Raw genomic sequence first — 25,694 nt, forward strand, 5'->3', positions numbered from 1 at the left:
TATACACACTTGACAGTTCACAACAGACCGGAAGAAAGCAACGGCAAACCATATCCACTAGGACCTTGTCTAGAACGGCGATGTAGGATTCCTGCATGTGCTCCCCTACGCTCATTCCACGTGTACGAGACTACCTAAACTATAGCGCCTAGTAAAATATGGATAACAGTTACCCACTAAGCTTGTAGAGTTAGAAATAGTGAAGATTGCAGTAATTCGTTTCTTGCCTGAGTGACGTCACGTAAATGTTTATAAATTTTATGTCAATGTATTTATGTTGGCTGTATTTCAAAATATTCACACAACTTCGTTGTTCTGTATTTCATACAGAGTTCAGGAGATCGTGACAACGTAGCATCGTATTTCTCTGTTGCATGGAGATTTACAGCTGAGACCCACACTGTCAAAAGCCTCGTTGTGCTTTATTGCGATAATAGAATAAAAGCATTAAAATACATTGTAACTGACACATGTCATTAACATAGTGAAAATGGGCAATCTCCATTAAGAGCTAGTTGACGGTAGAGGTGGTCCGTTCACAATGATACCGTTAGTACTGTATACAGCCAGAGAGGAATTTATAAATGTCGCAAACACTGAATTAACTACGATGCGAGAAGAATCATTCAAGATGATAAGGAAATTCAGTGTTTTTATTTTAGGAACTCTAATAGTTCACATCCTTCAGTCTGAAGTTAATAATTTCAGGTACGTCCTAAAAGTGAAAGTATTTAAAAGATGTTGAATGAAATTCAACAAAGTTTTGCTCTAAAAACGAAAATAATGCTCTACTCAGATCTGTTACCAGAACCTACCTATTTAAAAGAGAAGTACTTCAGAGCTGTAAGAGTGTTAATATTTTTAAGAATAAAAGGAGAACAAAATTACTCCGAGATAGTTCCAAATACGTGAGGCTTCGTCGCGTTTCAAGCATTCCGTTACAAATAATTAATAAATGCTGCAGGACGTACCGACATTAATTTAAAGAAAAACACTGCAGGGCGAATACTTTATTAGCACCTAATACTGTGCGCATGGACAAATACATATTCAGCATTTTTACTCACTGTCCAATATAATGCTTAAATTGTTACACACTAGATTTAGGATTTTTAAGCATCTGTTTGTGCGCGCGTGTGTGTGTAAGAAGCTTCCCACCATCGGGACCGGGATGCAGACAGACATGTTAATGGAGACTATAACTTCCTAACTACTTACCTCGTTATCGCTATCTCTCTCTCTCTCTCTCTCTCTCTCTCTCTCTCTCTCTCTCACACACACACACACACACACACACACACACACACACACACATTCCTCGATGTGGTGCTTCACAGACTCCGCTTCGCTTTCAGGTCATGCAAAAACACTTAGTAATGAGGTGAGGACGTGTTAAGGCGCATGCGAGTGAATGCATCAAATAGTACCATTTAAGCAGCGACATCAAATCCTTGGAAAGTCTAACCACAATTATAACGGCTCTATGAAGACGCCAGTGGAGGGCATATTTATCTCCTCCTGAAGCTTTTTTTTGCAAAGAAACTGACACGTTGCTAAACCTGCATTTTACGTGACCAAAGATTCTAAAGCCTTCGAGTAATGGTAGCATGTTCAATAGCTATTTCACCTTATATGCTTTGCTCTTCCAACAGGCTCTGCAATGCACGTTTGTATGACTTGCGAACGAATCGTCCGAATATCTATGCCAAACAGTAAGAACAACAGACGTATTAATTAAGCTATTCGTAGATTACCAACAACGTATGGTCGTTTATATTATCTACTGCTATATGAGTCTTATTCAACAAATGCTATACGGGTGTATTATGAATTTCCTTGTTACTTCTACTCATCCTTCTCATATTTATAATTTTTCCATTGTGCTTTCTGAGTCGCAACATCGAAGCTACGACGAAGGAACAAAATCCGATTAGGATTTATCGTCAGACTGTCGACAAGAACATTAGAGGCAGAACACAAAGTTGGACTGAGCAACGAAGAGAAAAGAAATCGGTCGTGTCGTTCTCAAAGCAATGTCCTGCCATGCGCTTCGTAAAACAACGAAAAACCTAAATCCTCATGAATGCACGAGGAGTGGAACCCAGCTACCAGAGAATGCGAATGCAGTTACGAGGCCATACACACGGCGGTACAATAGGTGCAACCACATCTGAGGAGCGTCTGCGGAGAGCTACGCTAACATACCGGGTGTTATAATTAAACTTTTGCTACTCGAAAGAGCCTCCATGGCGAACGAGTGATCGTAGGGCAATGAAACTTTGTGGAAACATTTGTAAGTGTACTGTCCTGCGGTCGGCAGGAAAGACCTAACAGTCAATTTTAACACACTTTATTGCAATTAAAGAAAAGACGGCTTCTTGGCATACACAAAGTTTCAAACGCAGAACAAACAGAAAAAACCCACAACTCTGTGGTAGACAAGCAGATAAGGAAACAAAACAATGGAAGAAATGAAATGATCGTACGGCATTGTTGGCTGGCAGACCCCATGCGGGATGTTCGGCCGCCGAAATTGCAAGTCCTTTTTAGCTGACGCCATTTCGGCGACTTGCGAGTCAATGATGATGAAATGCTGATGAAAGACACACAACATCCAGTCATCTCGAGGCAGAGAAAATCCCTGACCCCGCCGAGAATCAAACCCGGGATCCCCTGTGCGGGAAGCGAGAACGCTACAGCAAGACCACGAGCTGCGGACGGACAATGGAAGAAAATACTGGCCAAAACTACTCTACAAAATACAAAGTGCTACTACAAGACTACGGCGAGTGAATACAAGGCTAGGGCCGGCGTTAAGTACTGGCCGTAGGTGTTCCTAGCGGTTGGTAGACACTGCCGGTCTGACGGTCTAGGCCTTCTTATAAAGCTGGGTGGGCGGAGTGCTACATCAGTCATATGAGTTCCGATTGTTGCAACATTCCGATTGGTGGAACACTGTCACATGTTGTCTAGCGAAGTAGTTCCATGTTTATTTGGAAAGTCTGTTATTTTTTCTGTCCGCTGGCGATGTTTCTCTCTGTGCTCCTGAAAAGGGGGTCGGCACCCCATCTTGCGAGTCGGTTCTGTGGGCCCTCTAACAATAATTGGCCGCTACGACAGTAAGGACATGCGGAAGAGAAATGACCGCTGAATGAAACATATTTTAATTTCCACATGATGGGTAACATTTGCTATCGGCGCTCCATGTTTACGTTTCAGGTTACAAGCGTTGCTGAATGTGACGACCATCTGCATTCATGACAGTATGGAATCGCACTAAAGGTACCATTTTACAATTGTTCGCAGAACTTTTCTAACAGTGGACAATGGAATGTTCAACTGCTGAGACACAGCTTGTGCACTGATGAAGATGGTACACTGCGTCCAGCATTCTCAGCCATTGCAACGATAACTTCAACAATTTGTGGCGGAATTGGCCATCGGACTGCCCCAAAAGCAATTCCAATATCGCCAGTTTATTCCAACTTCTGAATCATGCTCTTCATCCCTGGTGCGGAAAGAGGATCTCTCCACATTCCAGCAATAATCGATACTCGTGAAGAGCAGTAGCAGTATTGCTGCACACTGATGCCTGCGATTTAACCTTACGTCGCCGTAGCAGGAACGGCGCGTAATGGCAAATCATGACACTAACACTATTAGTAACGAAAATTCTGCAGCGCACAGTCTGAACATCATTCCTACAAGTTGGGTACCCATACGGCAAAAAGCTCCCCATCTACAACAACTCAGGTAGCGTAAAAGTTAGTCATAACCACCCTGTGTGTTTCCTGAAGTGGGGCACCAGCCTTTTCAGTAGTTGCAGAAGCTGTAGTATGGATGACTGGTTTAGTCTTATAACATTAACCTAAATGGTCATGCTACGATGGTAATGCGAACAGCTGAAAACAAAGGAAAACTATATTTTCCGACAACACTGCTCTATGTATGGTTAACGCTGGTGGCATCCTCTTGAGTAAAACAGTCCCCATATTAATCTCCGGACGTGGCCTACTAACAAGGGAACCTCCCCATCGCACCCCCCCTCAGATTTAGTTATGAGTTGGCACAGTGGATAGGCCTTGAAAAACTAAACACAGATCAGTCGAGAAAACAGGAAGAAGTTGTGTGGAACTATGAAAAAATACGCAAAATATACAAACTGAGTAGTCCATGCGCAAGATAGGCAACATCAAGGATAATGTGAGATCAGGAGCGCCGTGGTCCCGTGGTTAGCGCGAGCAGCTGCGGAACGAGAGGTCCTTGGTTCAAGTCTTCCCTCGATTGAAAAGTTTACTTTCTTTATTTTCGCAAAGTTATGATCTGTCCGTTAGTTCATTGACGTCTTTGTTCACTGTAATAAGTTTAGTGTCTGTGTTTTGCGACCGCACCGCAAAGCCGTGCGATTAGTAGACGAAAGGACGTGCCTCTCCAATGGGAACCGAAAACATTCGATCGCAAGGTCATAGCTCAACCGATTCCTCCACAGGAAAACACGTCTGATATATACTATACGACACTGGTGACGGCATGTGCGTCACATGACAGGAATATGTTGTCGACCCACCTAACTTGTACACTTGGCGAATAGGTAAAAAGATTCTTCTACCTTGCCCGATTTAGGTTTTCTTGTGGATGTGACAATCACTCCCAAAAAAGTGATGAAAACATAAGAGTTTGTCACATAAACTGCAACAAATGAATGCAACAATTTCACAGTCGCACAGTTTTCCCTGTGCTCTGTCAAAACATATGTTTTTAACGATTTCAAATTTTTTCGTGTGTAGACCGTCAAATCCTGCATATGTCCAAGCAAATCTCAACATGTCCTGGAATTTTGGAGAGCGAAGTTGATTAGGTGTGAGTGCCTGAACTTTGATAATCGTCTGAAAATAAAAAATTAAACTTTTCACTCGAGGGAAGACTTGAACCATGGACCTCTCGTTCCGCAGCTGCTTACGCTAACCACGGGACCACGGCGCTCCTGTACTCACATTATCCTTGATGTTGCCTATCTTGCAAATGAACTACTCAGCTTGTATATTTTGCTAATTTTTTTCATAGTTCCATACAACTTCTTCCTGTTTTCTCGATTGATCTGTGTTCAGTTTTTCAAGGCCTATCCACTGTGCCGACTTATAACTAAATCTGAGGTGCGTGCGAGGGGGAGGTTCCCTTTTAAGGAATATATTGTCACCAGGAAAACGAGTATTATACGATTTATATCAACAAAAGTAAACAAGTGTTCTGGAATCCAGTTAAATCAAATGTGGCGATTATGACAGAATTAGCTAGGAAATGAGACACTAAAAATAGATCTAATACCTTCGACGTCACCTGATTTAATTAGATTATATACCACCGCCCTTGTTTTAATTTTATTGATTTCATCTTCCAACTTCTTTTCAGCATAATATCCATTCTGCAAGTCCTTCTCCGACTCTGACACAATGTCATCGTCAAATCTGAAAGTTTATTTCTTCTGCTTCATCTGTAACTTCTTTTCCCAACTTCTTCTAAAACTCTTTTACAACTTGATCAAAGTACAAACAGAATAACACGGAGGACAGGCTACAATCCTGTCTCACTCCTCTCTTAATTACTTTCTCGCTTTCGTGTTCTCATTGCTGTAGTCTGGTTTCTATACAAGTTACAAATGACCTGACAGTCCCTGCATTTTATCCCTCACAACCAGAATGAATGTTCACTTTGCAGTGGTGTGTGCACTGGTTTGAAACTTCCCGCAGATTAAAAATATGTGCTGCACCGGTGCTAGAACCTAGGACCGTTTCCTTTCGCGGCAATGTCAATTTTTTTTCCCCCTAAAACTATAAGTGCTATAAACGTGGGTCTGCCTTTCTTCAACACATTTTCTAAAATAAATCGTAACGTATACACAGGTGGAGAGAAGTATTCAAATATCAACTGCATGCTACTAAAAAGAGAACATTTAACTACTAAAACATACTAAATAAAATAAATAAATCTCTTCTACGTTTTTAACACACCTTTATTTCATTTTTACTGTCACATGTATTTGCTTAAATCAAACATAAATACATTTTCGCAATGAAAACTGAAAAATGTTTTCCCAAATGTTGGACATAAATATTCAAATAAACAAAACATACCACTCTAGTTCTAGGTTATTATGCCTTTCCTATGAATAATTGCTGCCAAACGCGATGGTGCTTTCTGGTTGCGACTGAACCAACCTTATTCCAGTCCTCCAGGATAATGTATTTCAGTTCTGTTTTAGTTGTGACGCGGTGCTTCCTCATCCTATCTTCCAATTCTTGAAATATGTTCTCGATTGAGTTCAAGTCAGGTGATCGAAGTGGTGTTTTGAGTATATGTGGGGTCTTGTAGATGATACATAACCTAACAACTTCAGAGCTACCGATTTGCTTAGGATTGTTGTCTTGTTAGAAATAAAAATTATTTCCAGGTTTTAGTGTCTGAGCGCTTCTGTGCAGACGGTCTTGCAATATATTCTTATAAACGTGCGTGTTCACGTTATCATTAATAAAAGCTAGCTCACCCACGCGTCTTCACGCCATACATCTCAACACCATTACTCTGCGGCCTCAATGTTTGATCACAGCTTTTAAGATTACGCTCATTATTTTTCGATCTCAACACCTTTTTCACCCATCACTTCGGTATGCATTGAACTTGTTTTCATCTGACGTATGATCCCAGAACTCATTTTCCTTCGTTGCATACTCACTAGCAAACAAATACACTGAGATGCCAAAAGCCACGGGATGCCTCCTTACCGTGTCAGACCACCACCTGCCACGTGTCATGCAGCAACACGATGTGGCACGGATTCAACAAGTCGTTGAAAGTCTCCTGTAAAAATATTAAAAATATTGAGCCATGCTGTCTCTCAAGCCGCCCATAATTGAGATGTCTCGCCGGTGCAGGATTTTCTGCACGGACTGAATTCTAGATGATGTCCTATAAATGTTCGATGGGGTAACGTCGGGCGATCTGGATGGCTAAATCATTCCCTCGAATTGCTCATAATGTTCTTCAAAACAGTCGCGAACAATTGTTACTCAGTCAAATGCCACACTGCCATACATAAAAATTCCATCGTTGTTGGGGAACATGAAGCCAGGAACGGCTGCAAATGGTCTCCAAGTAGCCTAACATAAACAGTGGTCAATGGTCGGTTAAGTTGGACCGGGGGATCCATTTCATTCCATGTAAACGCAGCCCACACCACACATTTCACAGTGACTTGTTGACAACTTCGGTCCATGGCTTCCTTGGTTCTGCACCACACTGGAACCTTACCATCAGCTCTTACCAACTGAAATGGGGACTCATCTGACCTTGTCACGGTTTCCCAGTCAACAAGGGTGCAACCGATACCGTTAAGAGCTCAGGTGCGCCTCTACAGGCGATGTCGTCTTGTTAGCAAAGGCACTCGCGCCTTTCGTCTGTCTGCTGTCACAGCCCATTATCGGCAAATTTCGAAGCAGCCTCATAACGGATGCGTTCGTCGTATGTCCCATATTGGTTTCTGCAGTTATTTCACGAAGTGTTGCTTGTCTGTTAAAACTGACATCTCTACGAAAACGTCACTGCTCTCGGTCATTAAGCGAAGGTCGTCGGCCACTGCGTTGTCCGCGGTAAGAGGTAATGCCTGAAATTTGGTATTCTCGGCAGACTCTTGACATTGTGGATCTCGGAATACTGAATTGCTTAACGATTTCCGAAATGGAATATCCCATGCATCCAACTCTAACTACCATTCCGCTTTCAAAGTCTTATTAATTCCAGTCGTGCGGCCATAATCACGTCGGAAACCTCTTCACATTGGTCATCTGAGTACAAACGACGGCTCCGCGAACGTACTGCCCTTTCATGTCTTGAGTACGCGATACTAGCGACGTGTGTATATGTGCGTACCACTATGTCACGACTTTTGTCACCTCAGTGTACCAAACACTTGTTCTTATTTATTTTGCTTACATGCGGTTTTCTTCTTGCTGTTCTGGTTGGTTGGTTGGTTGGTTTGGGGAAGGAGACCAGACAGCGTGGTCATCGGTCTCATCGGATTAGGGAAGGATGGGGAAGGAAGTCGGCCGTGCCCTTTCAGAGGAACCATCCCGGCATTTGCCCTGAGTGATTTAGGGAAATCACGGAAAACCTAAATCAGGATGGCCGGACGCGGGATTGAACCGTCGTCCTTCCGAATGCGAGTCCAGTGCTGTTCTGGAGATGTACTCATTAGCAACCCTATGAACTCTTCTTTCAGGAACCACCTTCCCAATACGTTCTTCCAGATGTACTCTAATTTCGGTTGCTGTTATTTCAGGATTTTCCTTCACCATTTTCAGCACTTGTCTTTTATCTCTAGAAGTAAGTTTTAGCGGAGCATCTTCCTAGGCTGATTCAGTCCTCGACTTATAGCGTTGGATGATACAAAACCAGTGGTCGGATTTCTGTGTACAGCTTCTCAAATTTCTTTATATGTCTTATTTTGTGTACACATATGTAAGATGACTGTTCTCTCCTCTGCGGTCGTCTCTTTTCCTTTCCGTCCCATCTGGAGTGTGGCCACTTGCGTACTGTGTGACAGCATGTACGAATGAGCAGTTCTGAAGATACAAACGCCAACATTTCCAATGTTTAGTGCGTTTGCCGCTGTATCATAGAACGCATTTGAGTAGTTGTGTCATACAGTAACGTAACGTTATTATGGGAAAACACATGTTGAATAATACGCACATATTCTTATAATTCGTATATTGTGAATGCGTTTGAAACACTTGGAAACGCATCAAGAGGAATCATGAAATAATAAATAATTGTCCCTTCTGTGTCGATTAATTCAACATTTTAATCCCTCTTAGCCGTAGATTCGAATACTGCTGTCCGCTTCTGTGTACTGTCTACATTTCTCTGCAACCATAACTGGTCTGCCTGAGGTCCGTTGCTAACAGTCGTTCCATCATTCCGTAGGTAATTCATTTCAGTACGTTGCAACAATAACTTATTAAATAGATTCAATAACATTCAGACCTGCCTTCTTTGCTATTGTAATTATTACGTTCTTTCTGAATCCTGAGGCTAACTCCAATGTCACATTCATTCTGAATGCCAGGTTGGACACTTCTGTTGTGGTTGGTTCTCCTCAGGATATAAATAATCCTGAAGGAATGTCTTCTATCCTAAATACATATTTTTATATTCATCTTGAACACTAAAGTTTTGAATGAGGTATTTTAAATTTCGTTTTACTTATTTGCTCGATATTGTGTTTTCTTTTTGTTGAAGCAACACCTGATGACAATCTGTAACGATGCTTGTAACTGATTGAAAATAATTGCGATTTGGACATTTTACATGAATATTTTACATATAAATATTCTGTTAATTCTACTGAATAACCATTTCTCTCAAAGTACCAGTGTGTTAATTTATACATTGCACGAGATTTTGACTTTCCTGTTGGCCTACATTAGGTGCAATAAGCACGCACACCTACAATCGCAAGTTCGAAAATCAGTTTCACAATAGCTCACATTTCTCTCGGAAGAAGCTTCTACTCATTTATGTTGTGTATGTAGTTTCTCAGTTCCTGCTAATTTCTAAATTATTGTCCAGGTCCTGAAGCTGACGAACAAAATCTGCGAAAAACGTCAAAACAGAAGTGAGTGGTCTTTGGTCTGTCAGTGAAATTGAACTACTTTTTAAGCTTATTTCTTCGAAAAGGAAAAAAAAAACCAAAGTGATGGAAGTTTTATTACACTCATCCTAGTGGCACAAAACAATATGCTAAAACAATACGTATTTCTGTAAATTATTTTCATTCTCACGTGCTATACTATTCATCCCCACAGGAATGTTGGAGCCTCTAACTCGTTCTCCAGGAGTTCCTACCTTCAGACATGCCACAGGCTTGTTTGTTTGTCTTCGAGTCGTTCCTTATCGTCCTCCATATAACCCGGCAACGTCCCCCTTCTACGCAGTTCGCTGCGTGGGGACTCCGTTCTCAAATGCGGCCTTACTATCACTGTCGACTCCCTCCTATCAGCATTCGTTCCGTGTACGCAGACCTTTCTAATGAAATTTCTCTAGGAACTTGTGAAGCGCATTACAACACCCTCATACAAACTATTCCATTTCAAATCGGGCCAAAAACGAGAAAATTTAACGTCATTTTTTTATGATTAATAATTTTCACACGTGCAGGCTACTGCAAAAAATGAACTTTCATAAAGTTGTCTCTGACATGTTTATAAGTTTTCGAGTTAAAATTCGGTACAGTTTGTGTTGTTTTCCCAGCGGGATATTTTGTCTCCCCTGTCGCTCAACAAACATATCGGATTTCGGTGAACTGTGAGTCATTTTGGAGTTGAATGTCTGTTGTTGATGGATGCTTTTATTGTATGTTCCTTGGATAGTTGTATATAATAATAACAAGACAATAATTATTACAATTTTCAAAACACTTTTATTCACTATTAAGCATAAACACGATTTTCATTAAGATTATAAACTTATACCTACATACGCTTGAACCTCCTTTTACTCTACACTGGTTTCTGTTTTAAGTTTTATGGAGCCATTGTCCTTGAAAAATAACTACATAAAAATATTTAAATTCACGCTATACTTTGGTTGAGATGGGCTGCAATGAAACATAAACAGCAGGCGATCGAGAACGGCCTTATCACGATTCATGGGGTGCTGCCGCTGTTACTGTTTACATTTTTGTTTCCTACAGCTCTCCACTGACCATACCATTAAAAGTTTACTAATATTTTTTTAAATCAATTGCTGAGCAACATGGCATAATTTTTTTTCGATTTAAAACAGTGATTTTCTGCAAAAATATAATAAGTAAAGAAAATTAAGATTAAATTTAAATTCTAAAAATATCGCATTAATACCATCTCAAACTATACAATATTACCTTTCTTTTTAATCTTTTTTGAGAATTTACTTCGAATAGTTTCTGAGCCACGTGAATCGCGTGATTTTACTAAATTACGGCAACTTTGACCCTTAAAAGACTTGTCTGTCGCAGCTGCGAGTTCGCAAAGGATATTAACTTAATGTCACCTTAAGACGACAGAAAACTGAACCCTCACAAAAAATCCAAGGTTTCATGCTGTTCGAAATGCAATGGAACGGGGGCATACCCGCCACGTGTCATGTTGTGGGCAATACATTCACCACGTGCATATTTTGCTTTCTCCACCATAGTAACCACACCTGGTGTGGCGTATACATTCCCCATAGTCTATCTACGAATTCTCATATCAGCGCAACGCTTTATACATTGAAGAGCCAAAGAAACTGATACACCTGCCTTACATCACGTAGGGCTCCCGCAAGCACACAGAAGTTCCGCAACGCGATGTGGCATGAACTCGACTAACGTCTGAAGTAGTGCTTGGAGGGAACTGACAGCATGAACCCCGCAGGGCTGTCCATAAATCCGTAAGAGAGTGAGGGAGTGGAGACCTCTTCTGAACAGCACGTTGCAAGGCATCCCAGATATGCTCAATAATATTCATGTCTGGGGATTTTGGTGGCCAGAGGAAGTGTTTAAACTCAGAAGAGCGTTCCTGGAGACACTTCGTAGTAATTCTGGACGTGCGGTGTGACGCGTTGTCCTGCTGGAACTGCCCAAGTCCGTTGGGAAGCACAATGAACATGAATGGATGCAGGTAATCAGACAGTATGCTTACGTTCTTGTCACCTGTCAGAGTCGTTCAAAATGGCTCTGAACACTATAGGCCTTAACATCTGAGGTCATCAGTCCCCTATACTTACAAGGGAACCTCCCCATCGCACCCCCCTCAGATTTGGTTATAAGCTGGCACAGTGGATAGGCCTTGAAAAACTGAACACAGATCAATCGAGAAAACAGGAAGAAGTTGTGTGGAACTATGAAAAAAATAAGCAAAATATACACACTGAGTAGTCCATGGCAAGATAGGCAACTTCAACAACAGTATGAGCTCAGGAGCGCCGTGGTCCTGTGGTTAGCGTGAGTAGCTGCGGAGCGAGAGGTCCTTGGTTCAAGTCTTCCCTTGAGTTTAATTTTTTATTTTCAGACAATTATTACCTGACAAACACTTATGTTTTCATCACTTTTTGGGAGTGCTTGTCACATACACAAGAAAACCTAAATCAGGCAAGGTAGAAGAATCTTTTTACCCATTCGCCAAGTGTGCGAGCTAGGTGGGTCGACAACATATTCCTGTCATGTGATGCACATGCCGCCACCAGTGTCGTATAGAATATATCAGACGTGTTTTCCTGTCGAGGAATCGGTTGGCCTATGACCTTGCTATCAAATGTTTTCGGTTCCCATTGGAGAGGCACGTACTATCGTCTACTAATCGCACGGTTTTGCTGTGCGGTCGCAAAACACAGACACTGAACTTATTACAGTGAACAGAGACGTCAATGAACGAACGGACAGATCATAACTTCGCGAAAATAAAAATATTAAAATTTTCACCAGAGGGAAGGCTTGAACCTAGGACCCCTCGTTCCGCAGCTGCTCACTCTAACCACGGGACCACGGCGTTCCTGTACTCATACGGTCCTCAATGTTGTCTATCTTGCCCTTGGACTACTCAGTTTGTATATTTTGCACATTTTTTTCATAGTTCCACACAACTTATTCCTATTTTCTCGATTGATCTGTGTTCAGTTTTTCAAGGCCTATCCACTGTGCCAACTTATAACTAAATCTGAGGGGGGTGCGATGGGGAGGTTCCCTTGTTAGAACTACTTAAACCTAACTAACCTAAGGACACCACACACATCCATGCCCGAGGCAGGATTCGAACGTGCGACCGTAGCAGCCGCGTGGTTCCGGACTGAAGCTCCTAGAACCACTCGGTTACGCGGCCGGCCCCTCAGAGTCGTATCTAGGTGTATAGGGGTCCCATATCACCCCAACTGCACACGCGCTACACAATTACAGAGCCTCCACCAGCTTGAACAGTCCCCTAGTGATATACGGGGTCCATGGATTCATGAGGCTGTCTCCATACCCGCACACGTCCTCAGCTCGATACAATTTGAAACAAGGCTCGTCCGATCAGTCCAATATCGGTGTTGACGGGCCCAGGCGAGCCGTAAAACTTTGTGTCGTGCAGTCCTTATGGGCACACGAGTGGGCCTTCGGTTCCGAAAGCCCATATCGGTGATGTTTCGTTGAATGGTTCGCACGCTGACACTTGTTGATGGCCCAGCATTGAAATCTGCAGCAATTTGCGGAAGGCTTGCATTTCTGTCACGTTCAACGATTCTCTTCAGTCGTCTTTGGTCCCGTTCTTGCAGGATCTTTTTCCGGCCGCAGCGATGTCGGAGATTTGATGTTTTATCGGTTTCCTGATATTCAAGGTACACTCGTGAAATGGGCGGACAGGAAAATCCCCACTTCATCGCTACCTCGGAGATGCTGTGTCCCATCGCTCGTGCGCCGACTAACACCACGTTCATACTCACTACCTGAAAACCTGCCATTGCAGCAGCAGTAACGGATCTTACAACTGCGCCACACACACCTGTAGTCTTATATAGGCGTTGCCGACCGCAGCGCCGCAGTCTGCCTGTTTACGTTTATTTGAATACACATGCCTGTATCAGTTTCTTTGGCGCTTCTACTACTGTCAGAACATGTTTTTAGACAGCGCTCCACGAATATTCTTTAGTCGTTACAATCATTCCGACAAGAATTGTGAATATAAAATAATAACAGTTCGGACAGAGGCATGTAACGAGTCATTCTCCTTGAATAGAATGGGGAAAAAATCTTGGTGCAATAAAATATATTTTTCATTAAATCTACAGGTTTCAGAGGTGGAAATTGGTATGTGGTTATTTGTGGACAAACCTGTCTGTTTACGCATTTTGTATTGCACGCATTTTCCCCGTACAGTTGGCAACAAAGCAAGACACGATACATTCTGGTTTCACCATTAGAATTTAGGTCGAGTACTTGAAAATTGAAAAAAGGCGGGGAAGGGAGAGAAGTTGATGCAACGGTAGGTCCCCTAGATGACGTGCACAGTGGTGGGTATCAACAGCTCGCTACAGTTACAGTTTGGAGGCGTGTATGCTAAGAGTGTATTATTGTGATAACATCGTGTGGACAGCTTCTATAGGACTTAGAGCACGCAAGTATTACGGCGTACAAAGAAAAGGGCCTGTCTAGTAGCCAAACTGCTACGAAATTACGGCGTTCCAGTTGTGTTACAGATAATTTTGTCCGACTGGATGCACAGTATGGCAAAAATGGCAAAATGACTGGACAAGAAAATTGTCAGCATCAGATATGCGTTTGATTCTGCGTAAAGCAAAAGTTAACGGCGTTTGTTCCTATCAAATCGTGAATGATTTGCAGTTATCAGCCACTTTCACACGCGTTAAACATATCCTGGCTCAAGAGGCGAATCTGGTACCGTATTCAAGACACGGCTCCATTCGAAATTTGGCGTTTAAGAAACGGCTCCATACGTCACCTTTAAACAAAGCGCATAAGGAGGCTCGACTGACGTTTGGGGAAGAACATACGTCATGGACCGTACAATGGAATAACGTAATTTTCAGTGATGAGAAGATTAATCTGGGTGGGTCACATGGTTTTCAGTATTACTGGCACGGTATCCGTACAGGAGAACACGTTCGTAAGAGTATTCGTGGAAACTTTGGCACTGGCAGCGTTATGATCTGAGCAGCATATTGTGCTAAAGTCACGTCGAACATACCATGACTGCACCCCAAAATGAAGTCCGATGATTATACACGAACGATGGAAACTAAATTGGTTCTTATGTGTTGAGGAATTTCACGATGATAATTTACTATTCTAACACGATAATGCCAGGATTCATAGGTCTGCCAAGACAAAATCGTGCTTTCAGGATAAAGGAATACCACTTCTGAACTGGCCATCGATAAGTCCGGATTTAAACCCCACCGAGAATGTATAGGCTATCGTAGAACGACCTGTTTATCGCGATGGACGACAGTTTGAGACTGTGGCCGAGCTGAAGACTGCAATTCGAGTGGAATGGTTCAAATGGCTCTAAGCACTATGGGACTTAACATCTGAGGTCATCAGTCCCCTAGACTTAGAACTACTTAAACCTAACTAACCTAAAGACATCATACACATCCATGCCCGAGGCAGGATTCGAACCTGCGACCGTAGCAGCAGCGCGGCTCCGGATTGACGCGCTTAGAACCGCTCGTCCACAGCGGCCGGCCGAGTGGAATGAAGCTCGCTCTCGGAAGAAGAGATCACGGCCCTTTAAAAAATCAATGCCCAAGAGGATTTTCGCAGTTATTAAGAACAATAGAGGGGCGTCAGAATACTAGGTCACAGTTGTTGTATATTCCGTGTATACGTTAGGTTAGTGTGACAACAGTTCCTAAGTGCCTTTATATCAATTTCCACCCCCTAAGGTTGTCTTGTTTCTTTAAATTTTTTATATACCAATGATAATGAGTACGTATTTTGTATTGCTTAGTTGTAAACCGTAAGTAGAAGATGCGTACAATACCAAATATGTAAATTAACATGTTTTTTCCACACATAACCACGTGCCTTTATACTAATTTCAACCACTGTATTGCTGGGTGTTAAGTTCCATTGCAGCTGTCCACTTGCTGCAGAAGTAAATTTGCGCAAGTTCTTGTTCTAAATACAAGCACGCGCTTGCAGCAGTTGACTGCAGAAGTTACTTGCTAGTGGACGCACTCCTTTTGAGAAGATTCAGCTCTTCTTTTTTGTTGAACATTCGCCGTTGTGTCCTATTAGCGAACAATGCATTGAACCAATTGCACATCTATGAGGATACTCAGTACGATCGTGTCTTGGTTGCTGGTCGGTGTTGTGATATAGTGTTGAACGCCTTTCGGAAATCCAGAAAGCTAGAAGAAATAATGTACCTTTCCACCACCATCTACCATTTGCAAGATACCGAATATAAAGCGAAAGGTGTTTCGCACGAGCGGTTTTTTTTTTTCGACCGGTTAGATTTTTTGAAAGAACTTTTTCTACCCTCCAGGAACGTCATAATGTTACAGTTCACAGTATGTTCCAAAGTCCGCTAGCAACATTGATGTGTAATTCTATGCGCCCAATCGTTTACTCATTTTGTAAACAAATTAGGCTATCCTATTATTGCAGTCACGAACAACTATTCGCTGCGCCACAGATTTCTCGTGTAATATGAATTAGGAAATGATGTACTTCAGCAGTGTATTCTGTGCCAAATATAATATTCCGCCAGGAGATCGTGCTTTATTCGCTACAATTACTCTTAATCGTTCTTCAGTATCTCCCATTTGTGCGTGTGGTGGTCAAAAATATGGTAGATAGCTTGTTCAGGTGTGAATACATATTTTAAATGCGAAACATAATATTTCTACTTTCCATTCGCCCACTTCAGTTCCAACATCAGACTGATCCTTTACATTTAACAAAAACATTCTACGATTTTTTAATAGATCTTTCGCCAATATCCGACTGTCTCCCTGGAAGTGATGACGTTCGCAGTCCACAGTTTCTGCAGGTCGATAATAGCTTTTCAGTTAAGACTTACATTCAGTTATTACTTCATAAGTACTGTTTTCTGATTTGTCCTTCAGTTCAGGAAATTGCTTTTTTAATTTTCGTTACTGTATGTGTAGTATGAAACACGAAGCAGCACAACAAAGTAAGATTCATCGTGGAGTGGGGACATGAACTCGAGTGCGCTGGTTAATTGAGCTTAATGTACGCTACTGCTGTTTCGCAAAGGCTGGAACATCCGTCCGTGGTACGGACACTTGTGAACACCAGCCCGCCGGAATTCCCTAATACAGGTCGTGTCGTCTTATTTGTAGCAGTCAGGATAGTGCGGAGCACCGAATAAAAAACCGGTAAATATCGCCGAAAACTTACTCCTGATGTTAAAGGATTAGTTAAAGACGAAAAATGAGTTTCACAGCTACTTTCTGAAACCGCCCCCCCCCCCCCCTCTTTTCATAAACACATTTCTCCTGTTTTTGAAAAATGGGAACACGCCAAGTCAAATGAGAGCACGAATTACGTATAAAGTTATTAATGTCAGGAATCGAAATAGCTGCATGCTCTATTCCTCCCTTTGTGAAGGTACAATGAGAATTAAATTTACATTGTAGTAAGTGCCTATTTCCACGCCAAAATTCGCAGTACGTAATTTTTTTCATACGCAGAGAGATATGGGAAACTGAAACATTCGTGTCCCCAAAGTCAGGGAAACATAAGAGTCAGTGCATTAAATGCCGCCATGGTTGTGTCATCTCCAAAAATTTAAAATCACTGAATTAATCGCAACTAACTCTTATATATCTTTTGCTGCAATACGTGGGAATGTGGAATGGCAGAGCTCGAAGTAAAAATTCATCTGGAAAACAAGGTTGCAATTAGTTTCTTTGTTGTGTGTTATGGAAAAATTTAACACAGTCATTTATTCAACAAGTCTGATGCTCGCTCTCTGCAGATTTATTTTACCTATTTCCTATGCCAGACTACAAAAATAACGATAGTTAACTCTGTACAATTTTTATACAGTTGGTATTAAATATAAATCTGTTTCCAACTGTAGCACTATCTTTGAGGCAACGTTGTGCAAATTCTGAACATTCGCTTGGATTTTGTTCTCTGGTAACATTCCATCTAATAACTCACTGTAATCTGCGAAACGAACTATTATTCTACTACAACTGTATTTCAATTACTATTGACGGACGTTGTCTTAGAGTATAATTTACTGTAACTCATTACTTAGGAGGAAACTTCCAATGTTCCTGACCCATTCTAGTTGCCACCTGGATGTGTGCTTTGTCTTCTTCTTCCTTGCAGTTGTATACAAATTAGATTGTATAATGTATATGTGTATAATACTATTGCAAAAAAAAAAAAAAAAATATGATGTTTTGAAAAATCGGAGGAAGTGCAGTGTCCAGTGACCTTACGTCACGAAATCTGCCTATTCACTTCGCCAACAACATATAATAAAGCACCACAATATCAAAAACCATGAGAAGTGGTACATTGTGTAGCAGAATAGCTACCAAAATAAATGTCGAACGGTATTATGTAGGCCTAAGTTCAAAAATAAAAAAGAACCCACTGAAGATAGCATAAAATGTGCTGAAACATGGGGGGTAAAACAAAATAGCAAAAAGGTGTCTTGCATAAGGCAGAGTTCCTCTTCTCATGAACCCATTTTCTTCTGGGCAACTCCTAGTCCACGGACGAATATTCAGTCAAATAAATGTAGCTTGTGTAACAAGCAGAAAAATACATTTACGAGGACATGCTGAAAAGTAATGCTTCCGATTTTTTTTCTGAGTGAAACCTCTTAAAATTTTTTAAATAAACCAAACTTTATTAGCAGCTACACGCCCATTCTTCATGTGTACATATTTATTTCCACGCGTGGTCACCCTGCCAACGAACATATTTCTCCCTACCACAGACTACTTTGTTGATTCGGTCACTGTAGAATGCTGACGCAGTGGCAATCTCAACTCTGCTTCCACCGTTTCATCACCATCAGGCGAAGTTCTCGGACGTGTTCTATAAGTGTTGGTAACACATGAAAATCGGATGGGGCCTAGTGGCAACTGCTTGGTGTGTGATCGATGATAGTGAACCAAAGGTGTCGGATTGTTGCAGGTGTCGCAGTGTTTGTGTGTCGTCTGGAATTGTCAGGCTGAAGGAGCCGGTGCTCCATGTGGGAGAGAACTCTTCGGATTCAACACTCGATTACAGCACGCTGCTTCTCAACCGCCAACATTGTTACATTACACACCGCCATATTACACGACCAAATTCGGAGACCTCTAGCGACTGAGAGTTGCAAATATGCAGAAATGAAGAATAAAGATGTATGACATTAGTAACATTTCTTTTATTTAAAAAACATAAAAAATTCGTAGGCATTACTTTTCAGCACGCCATCATACTTTGTTGTTAAATCTATGTTTCACTTGATAACATGGATATCCATGTTACAAAGTAATATTTTCATTTTAATAAATATCAGCCACAGTTTTATTTATTGCAGTGTAAATGGCCATCGTGCAACCATGTACACGTAGCTCACAAACTGACACAGTTCATATGATTTAAATAGAAATTGTGCCAATGATCAATGAAACATGTACGTCACTCACTAACTACATAAGACTGGGAACATGCAAGCCTTCTCTCTCATAAGCAGGTGTGAAAAGCCAGCAACAATCCATCTCTTCAAGTATTTGTTTTTATGGATGGTATTCTACTAGAACCGTCTTCATACAGCTTATAAGGTCCAAGAATAATAATTTGGCTTGCCTTGTATGTGAAGGAGAATATTATGCCATCTATACATCCTTTGTTGAAGGAATGGAGCCATTTTCCATCCCAGATTGTTATAAAACACTATAAAGACTGATCAGATCGTTAGGAAGTTCATGTAATTTCTAAGAAAATGATACCAATGATATTATACGCATAATGTCTATTCTGCACTTCAATCTGTTATTACTGGGTTTCTACCTTGTTTAAAAAAAAATCTGCTGTGGAGACTAAATCTCAAGTTGCTAATATACAGGGTGATTCAAAAAGAATACCACAACTTTAAAAATGCGTATTTAATGAAAGAAACATAATATAACCTTCTGTTATGCATCATTACAAAGAGTATTTAAAAAGGTTTTTTTTTCACTCAAAAACAAGTTCAGAGATGTTCAATATGGCCCCCTCCAGACACTCGAGCAATATCAACCCGATACTCCAACTCGTTCCACACTCTCTGGAGATGTTAGAGAATTGGCTGTTCCCTCAGCTTGAACAAGAAGCACAACAATTCATATTTCAGCAGGATGGAGCGCCACCACATTGGCACTTATCTGTCCGTAACTACCTGAACGTCAACTACCCGAGGCGATGGATAGGCCGCCAGGCAGCCCGTGACAGAGCACTTCATCACTGGCCTCCAAGAAGCCCTGATCTTACCCCCTGTGATTTTTTCTTATGGGGGTCTGTTAAGGATACGGTGTTTCGGCCACCTCTCCCAGCCACCATTGATGATTTGAAACGAGAAATAGCAGCAGCTATCCAAACTGTTACGCCTGATATGCTACAGAGAGTGTGGAACGAGTTGGAGTATCGGGTTGATATTGCTCGAGTGTCTGGAGGGGGCCATATTGAACATCTCTGAACTTGTTTTTGAGTGAAAAAAAAACCTTTTTAACTACTCTTTGTAATGATGTATAACAGAAGGTTATATTACGTTTCTTTCATTAAATACACATTTTTAAAGTTGTGGTATTCTTTTTGAATCACCCTGTATATATGACAGCAAAAGTATCTTTGTAGCAGTACTGAATAACCACTTCCATATACAGGGTGTTACAAAAAGGTACGGCCAAACTTTCAGGAAACATTCCTCACACACAAAGAAAGAAAATACGTTATGTGGACATGTGTCCGGAAACGCTTAATTTCCATGTTAGAGCTCGTTTTATTACTTCTCTTCAAATCACATTAATCATGGAATGGAAACACACAGCAACAGAACGTACCAGCGTGACTTCAAACACTTTGTTACAGGAAATGTTCAAAATGTCCTCCGTTAGCGAGGGTACATGCATCCACCCTCCGTAGCATCGAATCCCTGATGCGCTGATGCAGCCCTGGAGAATGGCGTATTGTATCACAGCCGTCCACAATACGAGCACGAAGAGTCTCTACATTTGGTACCGGGGTTATGTAGACGAGAGCTTTCAAATGCCCCCATAAATGAAAGTCAAGAGGGTTGAGGTCAGGAGGGCGTGAAGGCCATGGAATTGGTCCGCCTCTACCAATCCATCGGTCACCGAATCTGTTGTTGAGAAGCGTACAAACACTTCGACTGAAATGTGCAGGAGCTCCATCGTGCATGAACCACATGTTGTGTCGTACTTGTAAAGGCACATGTTCTAGCAGCACAGGTGGAGTATCCCGTATGAAATCATAATAACGTGCTCCATTGAGCGCAGGTGGAAGAACATACTGACGAAACTAAAATGAGCTATAACATGGAAATTAAGCGTTTCCGGACACATGTCCACATAACATCTTTTCTTTATTTGTGTGTGAGGAATGTTTCCTGAAAGTTTGGCCGTACCTTTTTGTAACACCCTGTATACCCTGCAGTCTCAGAAATGACTTACTTTGGCATCATCTGGCAATAATTCCAGAGTTCTGATGTTCAAAAGACATGGGATAAATATGTAACAAAATTCCTCAATCTGAAATTTCATTGGTTTCCTACTGAATAAGACATTGCTCAGTAGGTCGAATGTGAGTGTCCACTTTACTCTCCCTAAAGGAGCTGTATGACAGTGTGCTCTTATGTTAGTAAAATGAACTTCATTGTTAATAGTGAGGTGAATGCCATAAGCCATATGGAAATATTGCAACAACAGAAAAATCCCAAGGAAAGCTCAAATGCCAGCACAACTATACATGACAAATAGACATTTATTTAAAGCTATCCTACTTTGCAGAAATATTAGTTATGTTCTTAAGAGGAATAGGTCAAGGAAGGCTAGAAAGGCGGGCCAGAGCACTCAGACATCAGGATGGAAAGGACTCATTTGCTGTGAGGGCAAAAGGAGACAAAGATCTTGAGTGATTTCAACATCAATGAGTAGTTAAATTCTAACATACCTTCTTTTTCTGTGCCTCACCAACACCAAAGAGGAGAATAGCACCAAGTTTAGGTGCCGCAAATGGTTGACTCTCATGAAAACAGTTTTCTGTATCACAAAACTACAGCCATACGTTTGTACTGCTACTGTGGTTATGAGTATGTTTGGCAGGCATGAATGAAGAGACTGGGTAAGTCTCAAAACGTGAAATTACAGATACCATCTCATGCAGAAGTCAATGACAGATAGTAAAACATGTGTAGTGACAGTAAGGTGATCAAACACTCCCACTGCTCCACAAACTGTGTGCACAGATTTCATTTATTTGTTCTTATTTATTATTTAGATGGACACAAGATACAGAATACACCACAATACATTCACAAATTTTCAAATTTAAATGTTAACAATAATATAAAAAGTTGGAATATGGAAGTAATAAATTAAACTAAAAATGAAAACAATAACAACAAAGTTACGGAACAAGAATTTACTTTATTGTTCAATTTTCTTCATGGTGAAGACAAGAAGAAGATGTTCGTGACTTACTATTCTCTGACTGAAATTACTTGCTGTTATATATTTGTCATGTTATGCTATAGTATTGCCACATCATCTATCAGCTGTGCCTTGGTTCATACTAAGGCCATAGTGGCAGACTGCCAAAGGGCTCAGAATGTGATTTAGCACGTGCGCCACGCTACTCAGAAACTGTAGGCAACCTGAAGATTTGCTGTGGCACATTGTCAGCAGCAAACAATCTGCATGTATTTCCGTCAGCTTCAATTGGAGGAACTAAGTTCCAAAGTGTTAACTATCCCCCAAGCAGTTCTATTCACACTATAGTAGGAAACTAAATGACATCCTAATGAGAATAACTTGAGCCTGGAAAACAAGCCAGAAGCATCTTCAGATGAACAGTTTTTTAAATATATTTTTCAATTCAACTTTGTGAGTTACATTTCACTTAACACAATTAAGTAAACCTTTACCATTCAAACACAAAAAGTATTGTCTACTACTACATATTTTGAAGAAGTACATCCCTATAACTCAATTTCCTTGACTTTAGTGCTGTTATCATGTATATTTCCAAGTACTATCCAAATTTTTAACAGTACTTGACTATTCACTATCACTTCTCCTTATTCTATTTATTGAACAGATGCTGTTGGTCTTTTTATGCAAATTCATGCTGTCAACCACAAATCTCAAAAGTGAACATATTTTCCGTAATTTCAGAGTATAAATCCTTAACAGAGATCAACATCAACTTTGTGAACTAATACCACACCTGTCCAGTAGCTTGATTTTCAACAAAAATATTCTTTGTGTGTGAAATGAGATTCCCCAAAATATAATAAAGCATGGAGAGTTACACACACACACACACACACACACACACACACACACACACACACACACTGGGAGACAGGCATGCTTCGGAAAGATAGCAAAGCGAAGTTCAGTACCTTTTGTTTGTATATCTGTCCACAAAACAGCACTTCTGGCTTTTGGTGAGTCATCTCTTTATTCCCTAATAATTCCCCAAAATATAATCTCATATACTGTCAAGCAATGAAAATATGAGCATAGAGATAACTTCATTTAGCTTCTCCAAGTCATAGCGAAAAGGTGCTTTTTCTGAGAGCTTCTCATTTATCCTTGGTCCCAAAACCCTGGCATCTGAAAGAGAGGAGCTATTTACTTCAACTACGTCTATCAACCGCTTATCCAGACCTATATACCTCTTCCATATCTGTATGATGGAATGACCACTAAATGAAGAGCAAAACCAGAAAATCTGTTAAATTCAGTCATTCATTCTCAAGTATTTCACAAAAGAAATACTGCAAACAAGACAGCCCTTTAAACTTCACAGATAAAAATATATGGGATATCTACTAAACAGCTTGAATGTGTGATAAAATGCGCAATATTGACCCAGTAACTAATATTTCCAGCAATGTTCCACATCTTGCAGAACTAAACAATATCAACAAAGTGCCAATATACTGAACCAACATTTGTCTTTCAGACTATGAAACTTAGATAACTGTTTGAAAAAACACAAATGATGTATTGAACATCAACTACAGGTGTTGCCACAGCCAACTTTCACATTAAATGACCATTTCATACTGTGCAGCTGTAATTGTTAAAGGCACAATGAGCCATAAAAAAATAATCACTGGTAAAAAACAAATACTGTTGCTCAACTGATAGTGTACCCAGATTATTTTTGGAGCTCCTGAGAAAAAAATGTGATCCAGTTGCAGCATGAATACAAAAACATCAAAATATGGTAATTAGTGCGTTACCTGTAACCTGAAGTACATGAATCAATTAACCACTTTATGGTTTTTCTTAACGAAAAGAAGAGTGAAAAATTATAAACCAGTTCGGTCACGTACAAATGTCGCAAGAGAATGTTCTGACCACTGACAATCTTCACTACAACACTGTACAATTATAGAATAAATAAATTACTTCTGATGAATTACATGATGTACGTAAGCTCAAGCCGAAGAGAGACTACTTGTATTTTAATGATTTTAATACAGCCCCTATTCCACTTAGCCTATAATACAAACGACAACTGTTTCTAATATCTGATGAAGTATTTTCAGTACGATTTCACCTTCACACATTTGCACGGTTCCATGACATGGTCAGAAAAAATACCAAACGAGAAGAAGTTGTTTATGGAATCGCTGTTAGAAATTTACTTCATTTTTCGCCCGTCTAAAGCCACAACTGCAACGCTAATATCGAAGTAAACATTTACATGGGCACGAGCAGTGGCAGGAGCTAATGGTCTGACATAAAGAGTTTTTACCAAACAAAATACCAGGCAGTCATGTATAATTTCTTTCATAAATTTCGTTTAGAAGCTCTTTTGGCACATGGTTCACATCACGTATGTGGACGCCCCTAAAACCGGTATAGTCAGTAAAAAAGGGCATATGATTTGAAAGACACTCACCTAGTACTGAGCAGAAAGGGTGATTTTGTTGAAAACGACACAAGCCTAGCCTGTCTTATTTTTGAGAATTAATTTCTTTCAAACGAAACAAAAGCGCGTTTTGTTTACACGAACTGTCAACAACAGCGTGAGCAAAGATATAAGCTGCCGACTACATATGATTACACCAGCGATTATGCCACAAGTAAGGTAAAATCACAGTCTAACGTGTTATGTTAGACTGTGATAAAATTTAACTCCGTGGCTTGTCCACTAAAGAAAGTCGATTCACTGGTTAAATTAATTATTCGAATTAAATTAACGCATTTACGAATCTTTAACTATCTGCCTGCGCAAATAAAATCGAATACTTCATCCTTAATCGTTGTTTTGCTTACTTTTGAACGCCCTTATTCAAAACGTTTGAACGTCCGCTGCCTTTGGCATACCTTATTATGATTTATTGTTGATTACTTGTATTTAAACCAAATATCTAATAACATTGCACGAAATTAAATAGATGCATAGCGAATATATTATATATTGCCTGAATAATTATTTATCAAGATAATGGGCTTAGAATGTTGTGTGCAAATAATGTGCAGGTTCTACTCACAAAACCTTGTTACAAAAACATAGTTTGCGTAAACAGCATCCTCTGCCCGAAGTGCGTGGAGTACATGGTACTTGTATAGTTCATATGAGCAAAAAAATCAGTACTGGCGTCCTGCTGAAATCAGGCATCGGTCACGTGACGAGAATCGCCCGCTACGTGACACGATATTTGTCTCGACCGCCGAATTTAATGTATTGTCTGGAATTCGAACTCTGATTGCGACTTGCAAAAATTAATTGCTGGTATTTTCACTCGCGGCACTTTAAGCCTTACTGCTAGGTTCCTGCCTAATCACCAGGCCCTTTTCTACCAATAGGCAAGACTAGACGGCCGCCCAAGGGACCAAAATTTTTAGAGGTGGCAAAGAGCAGAACAATTTAATTTCAAATCAGACCGCAACTGAAGCCTGTT

General features: G+C 40.7%; 1 protein-coding gene across 1 annotated transcript in view; it reads right to left on the minus strand.

The window, feature by feature from the left end:
- The window catches only part of LOC126413153 (uncharacterized), a 1,175,329-nt gene extending 1,150,286 nt beyond the window's left edge, over window positions 1–25,043 (minus strand). Inside the window, exons 1-2 of the mRNA XM_050083048.1 lie at window positions 25,039–25,043; window positions 24,689–24,742 (exon numbers count right to left, since the gene is read on the minus strand). Coding sequence (XP_049939005.1) covers window positions 24,689–24,742; window positions 25,039–25,043 — 59 coding nt within the window. The remainder of the gene's footprint in view (window positions 1–24,688; window positions 24,743–25,038) is intronic.
- Between the last annotated feature and the right edge of the window lie 651 nt (window positions 25,044–25,694).

Source organism: Schistocerca serialis, chromosome 7, assembly GCF_023864345.2.
Source record: "Schistocerca serialis cubense isolate TAMUIC-IGC-003099 chromosome 7, iqSchSeri2.2, whole genome shotgun sequence".
NCBI lineage: Eukaryota > Metazoa > Arthropoda > Insecta > Orthoptera > Acrididae > Schistocerca > Schistocerca serialis.